At 39.4% G+C, this 13,935-nt stretch overlaps 2 protein-coding genes across 3 annotated transcripts in view; one reads left to right on the top strand and one right to left on the bottom strand.

The window, feature by feature from the left end:
* Nucleotides 1-274: 274 nt before the first annotated feature.
* taf11 (TAF11 RNA polymerase II, TATA box binding protein (TBP)-associated factor) lies at nt 275-3,140 on the bottom strand. Its single transcript, XM_024292843.2, has 6 exons — nt 2,913-3,140; nt 2,642-2,831; nt 965-1,095; nt 785-872; nt 591-687; nt 275-477 (listed from the first exon to the last, which is right to left on the bottom strand). The coding sequence occupies exons 2-6, from the start codon at nt 2,804-2,806 to the stop codon at nt 347-349; spliced, it is 612 nt and encodes a 203-aa protein (XP_024148611.1). The 5' UTR covers nt 2,807-2,831; nt 2,913-3,140; the 3' UTR covers nt 275-346.
* Nucleotides 3,141-3,258: 118 nt separating this feature from the next.
* The window catches only part of LOC112159144 (ankyrin repeat and SAM domain-containing protein 1A), a 56,928-nt gene continuing 46,251 nt past the window's right edge, over nt 3,259-13,935 (top strand). For both annotated transcript variants that reach the window (XM_024293038.2, XM_024293037.2), the window contains exon 1: nt 3,259-4,486. In XM_024293038.2, the coding sequence (XP_024148806.1) occupies nt 4,317-4,486 (170 nt within the window). In that variant the 5' untranslated portion in view covers nt 3,259-4,316. The remainder of the gene's footprint in view (nt 4,487-13,935) is intronic.

The raw sequence follows: 13,935 nt of genomic DNA, 5'->3' as shown, positions 1-13,935 counted from the left end.
GCTTGCCAGGAAGAAACCTTATTTTCAGATGGGTACTGAACAACTGCTTTCTCTAGATGTAAAAGAATAACCAATTCAAAAGTGAAGGAAATAACCAAAGATTCTGTCAAAAGATCAAATCCTTTGAGTATTTCAGTAGAAAAATAGTCTGGCGAAATATTCATTTGTTTTTTATCCACGTTTATTGAAACCCCCCCCAAAAAAATGAGAATAAAATCTGTATTTACACATGAAAACTAGTCCTTGGAAAAATAAAGGACACCGCCTCTGTTGCTGCAGTTTGGAAATGGGCTTTTGAGGCTGCTTTAATCACCGACATTCTCGTTTAACCCACAGGTCAACTGTCTCAGTGAAACAGAATCTGCTTGTACTTGGTGTTGGGAATCTGATCTCTGCTCTTCAGCCTTCGCACAGCTTCCCTCATATGCTTGGGCTGAAGCGGCGGCGTGTCTCCCCACTTCTCGCAAACGTCAAGCGCTGTGAATGGAAAAACAACACAGTTTATTGGAAAAATGTTGAACTTAAATGGTTCCAGGTACATGAATAGAAGTTGCATTTTACTTGAAACTATTTGTAGCTGAAACACTTACCTTCCTCGACAATTTCTCCAGCAAAAACCTTGGCAATACCAGACATTGCAATGACCACATTCTGGGAAACTGACGATCCTGTGATTGACTGGATCAACTGGAGGCCAATTAAAAAAAAATAAAAAATGTTAAAAAAGCAAGAATGAGAAAAGATTGTTTGAGGAGGACAAAAAATGTTTTTGTAAACAGCTCACCCTCTTGATGGCAGCCTTGGGAAAGGCAGAGCGTCTGTACATCTCATAGCGATTTAGTTGCTCTTCAGAAAAAGATGAGACTAAAACTCTAAAGAAGAATAAAAAAACATGGGGGAATTAAAAAAGATGACAGCTTAACGATATATTTTTAAAGAAAAACTAGAAGGCTGTCTGTCTTACTGCATCTTTTGTATTTCATCCTCATCAACTTTGTGCCGCTTCTCCTTTTTCTTATCCGGCTCCACTCTCAGTCTTTTAGCAGGAGGCTGACCGGAGGTTCCCTCTTCTTCATCATCTCCAGGGGCAGCCTCCTTCTCAGAAGAAAAAAAAAATCAATTAAAGTCATCTTACACTTAAATGACTTTCCAATGTTTTCATTTAAAAAAAAAAAATTTTAATGTTCCATTTGCTCAGTACACAAGTATTTAGAATACAATGCAAGTTTTTAGGTCAAGCTCTGTACATACAAATTTGCAGCACTTTAACATACAGCACAAAAAGGGTTTCTCAGAAAAATAAGAATAAAAAACAAACGGTAGACCAGTGTGAACAAGTACATAGGGTATATTTTTCCTTTAAATTTATTCAGTCAAAAATGATTTTATATTTTAGCAAAGAACTGCATGTCCAAGCTATGAAAACAAGTCTTAGATTTTTTTTTGTGTATGCAAGTGAAAAAAAAATTACATAAACAAAATACTTCCTCACTGCACATACTTTGTTTGCACATTGTTAACACATGCCTAGAATTCAGAACATTTTTCTTCAGGTTTATCTAGTTTTTTGCTTTGGGACCACATTTCATGTCCTTAATCATCAGTATTTAACCCCTTGATGCCCACTTGTGTAAGAATGAATAAAACCAAAATTATCTTAATTTATCATCTACTTGAAGGCAGAAACATTTGTATTTTTTTTAATAATAAGTGGGGAAAAACTCAGGCATCAAGTGGTTGATAAAGTGTTGAAAAAAAGAAAATATTTTTAAAGGAAACAATTATTTGGCAACCTCTTTTGAAACTAAAATCATAGAATAAAAGCTACTAACAAGCTTACCAAGTGGGTTTAAATTAATATTAATTTATGTTATTAATGCTTATTTAAACGTTTATCATTAAAACAATACGTGGCACGCGTTTGTTAATTTTCTGAATTAAAGAAAATAGAGAAATTTCTTTGTATTTTTCTTTGCACAAAACCAATATACAAGCATATATATATATATTAGCAAATTTCTTACTGCATCATTTTTTTTTGTGTAAAATATTCTGTTTTCTGGTTCTCATTTCAAAATGACTAGCATTCCTGCAAATGGTAGAATTTGCATGACAATAACAACCAGTCCTGGCATAAAATCATAGATACAAAAGTAGGCCAAACTACAATAAATTACAACCATATTTCTTATCAAAGATGTACCGATGACATAATATTTTTTTGCTTACGCGTTTACACGTCTAAATGTGTTGTTAATGTCAAACTTCCATAGATTGAAGCACAGATTTTCTCCTTAAATGTACTCATAATCTAAATAATTCTCCACTATGTTGATTTTACTTAGAATGTGTAATTCACAGTCATTTACCAGTTGTCTGAAAACACGTCAACGTGAGTAACCCTTGTACTATCCCAGGCATGTTTACATTAAAGTGGGGTCATCTGGACCCCACAAGACAAGGCGCAACTAACAACGCGTAGCTTTTTTTCTTCTTCAAGGATCATTTATCTTCACTTGTGTCCGTGGTAGACATTAAATCCTGTCCACCTTTGGATGGATGGATCACACATCAATATAAGCGTGGGGTCATCTGGACCCCATATGAGAGCACGAGGATTTCCAAACGTAGTTTTACTCACATGTTTCACCTCCCGTTTGAGAGGATCTTGTACGGATGACTCTTTCTTTTCGTCTACAGATTCTTTTGCGATGGGTTCATGTTTTATTTCTAGATCCGGCTCCTCTTTGGATATTGCCTTTTCAGGTATGTTATCTTCTGACTTTATCCGTGCAGGATCTGCCATAATCTAGTTTTCTTCAAACAGCAGTCTGCAAACATCAACGAAGACGCTTTTAAGAGATTAGATTTTGCGTAATTCTAGATGAAAACTTTGTATCTAATGCACGTACCTTCTCTACAGCTAGCTAGATAAGCGTCAACAAAGCCTCAGCAACTGCAGAGTTAGCTGTAATGCTAAACTAATATAGTCGCTAATACGATACAAAACAGCAGTATCTGCATAAAAAGGGAAAAAGTCAACATAAACAATTTATAAACACCTATAAGTAATACATAAATGTGTAAATAACAAAACAAAGAGCTAGCTATCTTGGTATTCAACTAACTAGCATCGACTAGTGTCGCAAAGAGCAAGCGTTTCCGTTTCCGTTTTGTAAAAACTTTATTAACACAACATACAATGTCAAAATATGTTTTGACGTGGTTTTCAAGTCAGTAAATGAAAAGTGACTAAAGTAGTAATTTAAACATATGCATTAAAAAGTAAAGTCAAAGTAGAAGACAAAAAAAGCTAAATTAGAAATGACAAGAAAATGTAAAACACTTTTTGACCTCACTTTTGCTTTAGTTATATACTAAAACAATATAGTACCAATAGTTATATAGTACAGACAATAAAAAATATATTAATAAAAATAATAGGCATATTTGTTATTATTATGGCGGTTCTTTTATTGGTTTCGTACCGCACCTTTTACTGCAGATTACGGCAAAGGCAAAAAAGAAAAAAAAAAGAAAAAAAAATCTAAATAGACAAAAAAATGATGCAGTGACAGAAGATTTGTCATTTTTCATTTAACACTTGTAAAGATTGTAAAAATGTTATTTTTGTTTACAAAGATCTATTCCAAAACAAAAAAAATAAATAAATAAAACTAAAATGTTGCGTTTATCATTTTAGCTCATTATTAGATGCTACATTTCCTTTTTAAATTCACATGTATTCATATATAGCCTATTCATTGTTGTTTGATAGTAGCGTTTTGCAAATTATCTGGTTAAAAAAAGATCTCGATATTTAAACTATCTGGGATTAACGGAACGATTAAGAAAAAAAAATCTCAAGTGTTTTCATAGAGTCCTGCCATGCGCCATGATGCTTTTCCCTATCCATATGTTGTATTAATCCGCGAGGGGCGGAGGTAGTAGGGAATCTGTGTGTGTGTGTGAAGGGCTTTGGATTGGAGATGCAGAAAGAAAGGGCAGTTTCAAGGAAGTGACGGACGACGCTTGGAGGACTGGTCAGAGGAAGTTTGCTCGATGGTTGGTACCGTGCTGCTCACTGAAACTTTTGCCCGTTGAGCGCCAGCAGCACCGTGGAGAGGGACGGAAGGACCCGCCGGTCGAAGGGAGCTTTTGTTTCCCCCGCCGCATTTGGTAGCTCCCAGGAATAACTTGAGGTTGGGAGGGGAAAAAAGAGGGTCACGGAGGAATTTTACTACAAGCAACACCCCCTCCTCTCCTTCTCCTCCCCGCGCCTCCTGTTTTTTTTCTCCCCCCTTGTGGTAACAGCAATGGGGAAGGAGCAGGAGCTTCTTGATGCGGCGCGTACGGGAAACCTGGCGGCGGTGGAGAAGCTTTTGTCCGGGAAGCGACAAGCCGCTGGCGGATTGTCTGGGACCGGTGGAAGCGCCAACAGCGGCGGCCACGGTGCCTCCTCTCACCCGCTCTCCAGCCTGCTCAGGTAAGCGAGGCGGCATTGTCTCTTCCACAGCCCACGGAGCCAAACATTAGGATGCTCAGTGGTTTTATTTTTATTTATTTATTGTTGTTTTGTCGACCAAAAGCAGCGCGACAGCAGCTTCTTTGTTAGCTTACTGTTCTGGCATTTCTGCTAGTTTCTGTCGGAACGTGCACGCGCCGCTTTTATGTAACTTATCTTTAAAAAGCTGGAACATAAACACACCATATCTCTTTGAAAAACCGGTTCATATACTCTGTTGGACCTGCTTTGATGTGGTGAGCACACAGCTTTTAGTCAAAAAAGGGAAAAAAAAAATTCTCTCTTTTGGGACTACTTTATCTATAACCCAAAGGAAACCCCACACTGTGTCCAGGTGTGTCAACGGAAGCCGGAAGGGTTTGATCTTCAAGCTGTGGTCACAGGGGGAAGACCTCAATGAGGTGTAAACATTTTGTGAGGATTCTTGGTGAGATTGAGTTAATCCTTTGAGGTCAGCAGTCCTTTTCTCCTCATTTTCACTTCTACATATTGAATTATAGATGACAAAACTCACACAGAATCCTCATAGTGAGTGCCTTTCTGGGAAGAAACCCTAATGGAGATATTTGTGAAAGTAAGAATTTTTTAATTTGCTGATACTCGTACTATCAAACCCTTTTCTAATGGGCTATTTCACACACCCTCCTCTGGTTTCATGGGACTTCCACAGTGGTGTATCAGCCCTAACAGGGAAACAAACTGCTGTTATGCAAGTCTTGCCCCCAGGTAAAAGTGAGACACAGCGATTGTCGCCATCCTGCCTGGCCTGAGCCCTGCACCTTTCTGCACACTTTACTACCGTACTGATCTGACAGGTAAATAACCGGCTGTCCATCCGGACCCGATTGCCCCCGTGGGAACGGTGATGCTACCTATCTCCATCGGTGGGAGGAGTGTTGAGGCAGAGCCGGAGGTGCTGCATCACTGACTTACTCAGGGGAGACTGCACAATGTGCTCGGAGTAATTACATTAAACCCTTCTAATCGCACTATCCAATTCGGGGATGTCATCCAGTCAAAAGCAGAACCCGTCTTTCACTGCTGGTTTTGTGGGCGAGCCTGTTCGCCATCTATTTTGCCTGGAAGGTAATCTGTGTTTGGCAATAAAAAATAAAATAAAATCCAGGGAAGTTAATGAGTTAAAGACTAGTGAAAAGCCTGTTGCTAATGGTCAGCTTACAGACTGTTGGTCGAGTGAAGGCTATTGACTACGAGGAGGCCTGGGGTGTGTGAATGCTATAGATGACATTTGATGCAGTCTGCATAATGAAAATGTCAATACGTCTGAGGGAGTTACAGTGATTTCCCTCGTGGTGGTGGAGAGCACGGGGCTGTTGCTTGTCAAACTCCGTTTGGGATCTGTTCTTCCACCGTTGCTGTAATCCTGTCAGAGGAGATCTTAGGATTTTGTTTTTTGCACCTTTTTATTTATTCATCTTATCATTTTCCTCTGATTTTTGTAAACGTTGTTTCTTTATTGAAAGAAATCAGTGTCAGATCTTTTGGATTCAACCTTGGCCCTGCGTGCGATTGGTTTTTGATCCGTTGTCGTCTCTCATCTGTTAACTGTGTCATTTGTGTGCGATTCGTGTTTATCTTCTCCAGACTTGGCGTTGTTTCTCTGGAATGGGGTGCATGTTGGGACTTGCTGCGTTGTTGTTGTCGGCAGGCACTTGAACAGGTCTTCTCCGCTGAAAAATGCCTGTTTTTTCCCATGAGGGTTCCTCAGCGGCTGTTGCCATGGGATAGACACTGACCCCGGCGTGTTCAACGCCACTGCTGCCCCAAACATGTGTTCCATTGGGGCTCTGTTAAATGGAGGGGGGTGTAGCCGTAACTGAGCATAGTTGTAGTTGCAAACAAGCTGGTGGAGTGTCTGTTTTAGCATTTCTTTGGGATTCAACTGTCTTTTGCCAATGTAAGCCCAAATTTGGAGGTACAGAATGGGTTTGTCACTAGCACTTTCTGTCTTATTTTGTCCAAAAACAGCAGCTGCCTCCGTTAGACCGAAGGTAAAGACAATGACTCTGACAGGAAGAGGGCCAGCCTGCTGAGCAGAAAATCTCAGAAGAATGCGTGGAGTCCCGGACAGACTCTCGGAGAGCTTAGCTAAATGAGGCTCGACTTGCAGTTTCACGGCTATGTCCTTTGTCCCTACAACAAAAGTATGGAATGGTGCTTTTCAAATTCATATGAGACAAAAAACCCCAATGCCGAGCTGTTTTCATGCTCTTCAGTTGTACAAAAACATTGAGCTTTCATTGCAGTGGAGCTGGACCACCTTGAGGCGTCTGCTTATTATCGTGTCTTATTGCTAGAAACCAAAATAAAAGGTGAGCCTTTCGCAGTAGTGTTTCCACTAGTTTCTTAAACATGCAGGTTTGTAAATCATTCATTTTTCTCAAATATATATATATATATATTTTCTGTAAGTTGTGTAATATAGTTTGAATTTTAAGATGCACCACCCCAAATGATTCCACTTTAGATCATCTTCAAGTCCCCCTACTGTCATCTTTTGATATATTGCAGAGGTCTGCAACCTTCAGCTCTGAAAAAGTAATTCGGGTTGAGTTTTCTTCGACTACAACCTAGCAGGATTGCCAACGTCTTCCTTCACCCTTTAAAAAAATGTATTTATGCTATTGCTACTACTATCATAAACATAAATTAACTGGTGTTCATTTTCCATGAATAAAACTCAAACATTAAAAGAAAAAAGCTTTTTTTTACTTTTGACAGAAGTTCTCTTCAAACTAAAATACATCCTGTCACTTATGATCATCTCAATGCAGCAATACAAATACAAATAGTTAATTTCACTGTTGTTAATGCTAATCTAATGCTGATCTTTTGTAATAGTGTTTCCTGTGGTCTTTTAATCAGGATTATGGCTTTTTTAGCCAAAATATATAAAACACCATTGTCTAGGACATAGTTTCTGCAGACCCTCAAGAATTCTTCAGAAATTTGCCTCAGAGTGTGGGCAGAACCGTTTGCACGGTACAACCCTGCCCCAATTTCCCATCATCCCTTTGTTAACCCTCTTTCCCACTAGCTTACAGCCCCTCACAACTTAACATTACCGGTGGAACAAAAATGGTGAGCAATATTGGAGCTATCTAATTGTACAGTTTTGATCTAGTTGCCACCTCAGACGAGGGATACAAAGACGTTCGTGGATCTTGCCATCTACAAGTTGATGCATCAGAATTGAGTGGAGCAGGGAGCTTGTGGGTTGCCCTTTTAGGTCCTACAGTTTTTTGTGTATTTGTGATTTTAGATGATATGAATAAAGAAATACTCAGAAACGTAACTTAAGTCTTACATTTCTTAAGCCGTCCTTTATCAGAAAAATGCCACAAGAACACGATGAAAACACAATTTTCCTCTGAGTGGGTCTTTAAGGAGCGTTATGATATCAGACAGCTGTCGGATGAGAGAATATTTACTGTGTGAGAGCTTCCCTTTTTAAGAATAGCAATAACAACAACACAAAAACCCTCTCTGTGTGTATGTACAGGATTACAATGTGGAGATAATGTGTATACAAATGACAGGCTGTGCTTCACTGTGGCTACACAATCTCACAGCCAACAGTGTGTACAGTCTGTGCTGGCTGGATTGTTCTTTTTCCCATAACATTCACTTCAACAGGACAAAGTGAAGATTATATGTTTATCATGAGAGTCATAATGCTTGTTTATGTACACATTTATTTGAACTAAGAACAGCTGTGGGCATTCCAACCAGGCTGTGATGGAGGAGGAAGGATGAGGGGGGTGGGGGTGATAATATGCAAGAACTGACAACATTGTGCGACTTGTGTTTGGCAAAAAGCATCGTCATGGATGCTGAAGTTTACTGATTTCTACAGATTTTTTGCTCTTTTCCATCATGGAGGGAGTAAAACAACCATGGCACGGATGCTGTTCTTAAGTCATTCTGTCTTGACCTTTTGACTTGACAGAAATATTAGCTGGGTTATCCCAGGAGGGGGGTAGAAGTAGTAGCTGAGAAATGTAACACCGCAATGTTGGCATTCCGCAAGGATCTCAGTTTGGGATGCTTTGCTTTGCCTGATATATTTGCAAGACATGTTTGTGTAGTGTTGAAAAGCATGCTGGAAGGCCATCAGTTGTGATAAATTTTACAGGGTGCAGATAAGTGCTGTCCCTGTGATTCTCAGCATTCTGCTCTGTTCCACACAGATCGTTTTTTTTTTTTTTTTATCGTAAAAGGAAATATTTTGTTGAAAAAGTCAGAACAGAAAACCTCTCTCGTCAACCATAAGTGTCTGATGTGACACAGATAGCAATGTTTAACACTCAAAGCCCAATGGTGTCTCTTAGGCCAGCAGATTCTGTCTTTTCTTGCTGCTTTTAAAGTAAAAGTTGACCTTAAAATCATCACGCAGGACCGTGGACCACGCCCCTGGCTCGTCATCTCGCATCTCGTAGTGGGAGAGATTCCAGGTGGATTGTCTGTGCTCCTATTCTTGGTCTTTGACCACGCCTCTGGCTCATATTGGCTGTGGACTTCGCCCCCAGCTGTCCCCCAGTCCTGTCTGTATGAACACTATTCAAATATGTAGTTGTAGAGTTAGATAAGCCCATTCTTCTTCAACAGTCTTGGTACATCGCCTGTCCGCCCTGGGAGAAGATCCCTCTTTCATGTGGATATCACTGAGGTTTCTTTTCGTTATTTTTTCTTGAATCATTTTTTTAGGAGTTTTTCCTTACCAAGAAGGAGGGTCTAAGGCCAGGGATAACCTGTTTAGTTTAGTAACCAGCTAGTGTTTATATTTTATAACCGACATTCTGCTTTTCTAAAACTACCGATATGAAGCCCAATGAGACCATTTTTTTGTGATGCTGGATTATATAAATAAAGTTGATTTGAATCAAAGCATACACTCTGCTGCTTATGTTTCAGTGTTACACCTCTTTGTACTGTTTCTCAGTACTTTTTTTATTACAAAATAGAAAAAATGGAAAAGATATGGTTGTTTTTTGTCAAAACCCCATTTGTAAGAAAAGGTGCCAGAATGGTTGAAGACATGGGGGAACACTCCGTTAAATGTGCTCAGGCACACATGGATTTGCTGGCTGTTCGCGGGCCTTGTCTTAAGTTTTGTCATCTCTCCATCTCTAAGCAGTCTTCTTGACCACCTTCAGGGTTTGCGTTGTCTATGTCGTTCAACATGTGACACTTGACCCAAGTGTCATCATTCTACATTTAGGCTGGATTCAGACTTTGATATGTGGTCCACTTAAAGTGAACCAGAGTTAGTTTTTCCTGATAATCCAGAACAAATTTTCCGTCTGAATGAACCCAAGCAGACTGTGGTCCGGGACCAGTAACTGCTCTCTGACCAGTCTTTCCAGGTGGTCTCAATGCATTTTCAATTGTACTGAGCTCTGGTTTGCTCTGCGTTTCCTCAGTCTGAATAGGCTCAGTGCTCGGAGGGCAACAACTGGACCAAAACGGCCACTGTAGCTGGTCATTATGGAATATAAAAAGGGAGGAAAAACAGCAGGCAACCATGGAGCAAGATGAGACCGAAACTCATTGACATTTGATCAGATGAATGCAGGCTCATTAAAACAACTTTTAGTGTGATACTCATTGCTTCTCACACTGTTCATCCGACAGTCTAAATGTCATAAACATTCATCAGCATACCTTCTTAGCTGTTGTCTCCACAGTAACCACCTTACACCATGTCTCTCCTTTACCAAAGGAGCAAGTAAAAACTGTTGTACCTGACGTTGATACAGACGTTCAAAATTAGTAGTGAAATAAAAACTATTCTAACAAGGATTGGAAAGCGTAGATACTTCCTGCCTCTCATTGTTTTGCCCCACCCTTAAAATTTCTGGCCAATGATTGATGAGATCTTTAGTCACTCGCTTTTGTTTACCAGCTTTTGTTCAAAACAGAAATGTCAGATTCAGATTGTATACAGACCAAGCACAAGTTTCAGGACTTGATCTGGACCACATTAAGTGGACTCGGTCCGGACCAACAGACTTTGCCGGTCTTTAGTATTATTATACAAATAAATAATTAACAGATTACTGTAATTGTTTTTTTTTATTTTGAACCATCTTTAAATGTTCCCAAAGAAACCTAAGAACTCTGGAAAAGAGTTGGTAAAGGTATTATCATTGAGACATAAGTTGACATGGCAGGGTGGCTACAGAGCTCAAAAAGTCTGTGTGTTAACACAACCAGGGTAACATTTACTCTGAAAACAAAAGCCAGATTTTAGTTTCAGAAAAAGAACTTGCTAAAAAAAAAGGAACAGATGACTAATTTCTCAACTGCACTCAACACAGAAGTTTGATTCTTAGAGGTGAATATCTAAAAATACCAAACCCATTCATCTTGAAAACAGAGGTAAACCTGATGATGATTATCTCCTTTAGGTGCACAGCAGATGCTGTTCATCAGCTGTCAGTAAGTGTAGAGTTGTTGATGGACGTGCTTTGTTTTGGTTGGCTGTCCTTGTCATCTCACTCGTCCCATTTCTCCGTTCGTGTTCATCCCAGCCTTTCAGCCCACCGCTGACAGTTTTAGAGCCCATCATTTTGCATCTCGCAGAATCTGGACGGACTTCTGATCGTAGCAGTGTGGCATATGTAGATTATTCACACCTCCTGCTGTCACACCAGGAAGTGTTGTCTGTGCTGCTATGAGTCATGAAGACTCAATCAGATTTCACATACTGGAGCTTGAACAGGGACAATTTCCTTGTTAGGACATACCTGCTTTAGCTACCTGGGTTGTTTTTAAGAGTTTGGAATAGCTATTCTCCAACCAACAGTGGAATATAATCAGAAAACTTTTCTGGATAATTAAATTAAATTCACAAATCGTTAAAAACACACCATACTAGACAGAATCTGGAACAGAATCTGTGACCTCCTGGTCAGAAGGTGAAAGCTCTTATACCTTAGTCACAACTGTCTTTACTGCTAGATACTGGTTGTCTGCACAGTAGGCAAACCTGTGGTGGCCCGCACTAAATGATAACGTTCATGCCTTTCTTTCTGTAGACATATTGCTAGTGTTGGGTTGTATTAAACACTTAAGTTAACCTTAAGGAAGGGTGAGCAGGTGAGACGCAGGTGTGCAAGGTGCCTGTAAGTGCTGTTCATGTGATAATTGCGTACTCCTTGTGTGCCTTATACAGGTTTCCCAATTTTTTCCGCCTGCAGAAAGCCCGTATCTAGCTTTAAGGGCAGTTAGGAATAATGCTTCACTAACGACTAGAGAGTTGACTATGGACACCATACGTAAAGATCAATTGTCAACTGTCAACTAGTCTCAAGAGAAGTACAAGACATGCATGGGCTTCCCTTAAGTTGCAATTAAATGTTCTCAGATTAGAAATTTATTGATATTTAAACACCAAGATGGTGAAGCCTTTCATTTCATTTTATTCCATCATAATGGTCTTTTTATTATTTATATGTTATGTTGATCTGTCTGTAGTCTGCAGGTCTAATCAAGAGTAGCTCATTCCCTCTGCTAGTTCAACATATTTCTGAGGCTTCCCACCCCCAAGCAGCAATGCAGAGCAGCTGCAGAATCACTGTCAAAACATGACACGGTTCACATGGAAGCCCCATGTTTAGAAAATGTTTTCACCAACATGCTCCTGGTGATTTCATACTGTTAGCCTCACCATCAAAATACTCTCCTAAAAGTCAATGACACTTAGTTTTAACCTGGGTCATGGTCTGAGAAGGTTCTGGTGACAGATGCTCCTCATAGTTTATGATTTTTAAAAATTAACTTTTTATTATATGTTTTCTGTCTGTTAAGGTGACGACATTTCAGTGATCTTGTCATTTCCTTTCTTCTATGGTCTGAAAGAGGAGAATAGTTTGTTTGTAATAGGGTACAAGCAAAACTCAGAGGTCCAAAGAACATTAACTCTGTCTCAATCCCCTGAATTAAGAATGTACTGCTGTCTCACAAGAAAGGGAGTTTTTGCTTAATATTATCCACAAATTCATGTGGGTGTAATGGTTAATCAGTGAATCAGTGAATTCTGTTCAACCAGATTGATCTTTCTGAGGCAACTTGTAAATTGATCTATACTATTATAAAACTGTTAATAAATGGATTAAAATCAATATTGGATGATCTATTTGGATTGAGACAAGGTAGGTTTATTTTACTATAACCTAAAGATAATTGGCTAAAGATATCCTCGATCGTTCATTATAAATCAATATTGGTTATGAATCGTATCATCCCCCACAAATTATGATAATAATCCAATTGTTGTTACAAATTCACGAAACGTCAATAAAATAATCTCCCTCCTCGTTAAGAAAAAAAGTATTAAGGTGAACATTGGAAAATATAGACTAGTAGTATTAAAATTGTCATTATTTTTCAAATTGGTCCCACTTTATTCTTTTAAATGTTCTTAATTTCTTCAAGTATGTTTTTTTCTTTAGCTCTACTTATCTAACTGCAATTTTGTGACCATCATCCAGAGGAAAAACATTTTATGTTTCTTTGTGTGAAGGATTAGAGATTTACTCTCTGCCAGCGCTCTACTTTACCAAGATTGTGTTGGTTTTTTTCCCTTTTGCCCTTTTTTGCTGTATTCTCTCATTTGAGGCGGCACATCTTTTCCAATAAAATCAAACTGTTTGGTGCCTGAAGAAGTCTTCCACCTTTAGCCAGTAGCGCACGTAAACAAACTCAATTTTGTTGGCGATGAAGAGTGGGACGGCTCTGTTTGAGCCAGACTTGTCCCTGGTGGTGTGGTCACACTGCAAAATGGGCTGGAGGAGTAATTGGTTCATGTTACCTGGTGTTTTTGGAACATTTCCAGCTCTTCTTAAGGGTTTTATCCAAATTCAACCACATTACAAATGGTTGTTCCTCCAAGTCTTTTCTATTGGTTTCAGTGTCAAAGCTGTAAACGTAAAAACTTGGACACAGATCTGTGAAGTTGTCAAATTCTGACTTAATAACAGAACAACCCCCCCCCTTAAATGTCTCTCAAACCCCAGTTTCCTCCCACCGATATTCCCTCAGGCAAATTAGGGATTAGTGCAACCTTTCAGACAGGAATTCCGTCTCCGGTCCCCATGAATGTGTTCCCAAAATCAACTCGGTTTTCGCTCAGCTTTGGGGCTAAGCCCCCTTCTTTCACTTGGGTCGCCTGTGAGCCATAGTAAGAGGATGAAGTGGATTGTAGAGCATCACTCTGATTCATGCCCTTGAGTGCCATAGGACCAAAATACTCGGGGGGCGTAACACTTGTGCTTCACTTAAAGCTGCTTCTGGCAATATTTTGACAGAGAACATGGAACCAACACACTACTATGTTTTCTGATTTTAATAAGTCTGCTTCTTTGTTATTGTTTTGACATTTTTTC

The sequence above is a fragment of the Oryzias melastigma genome, linkage group LG7 (genome assembly GCF_002922805.2).
Source record: "Oryzias melastigma strain HK-1 linkage group LG7, ASM292280v2, whole genome shotgun sequence".
Lineage (NCBI taxonomy): Eukaryota > Metazoa > Chordata > Actinopteri > Beloniformes > Adrianichthyidae > Oryzias > Oryzias melastigma.
This window is presented reverse-complemented; position numbering and strand designations above follow the sequence as displayed.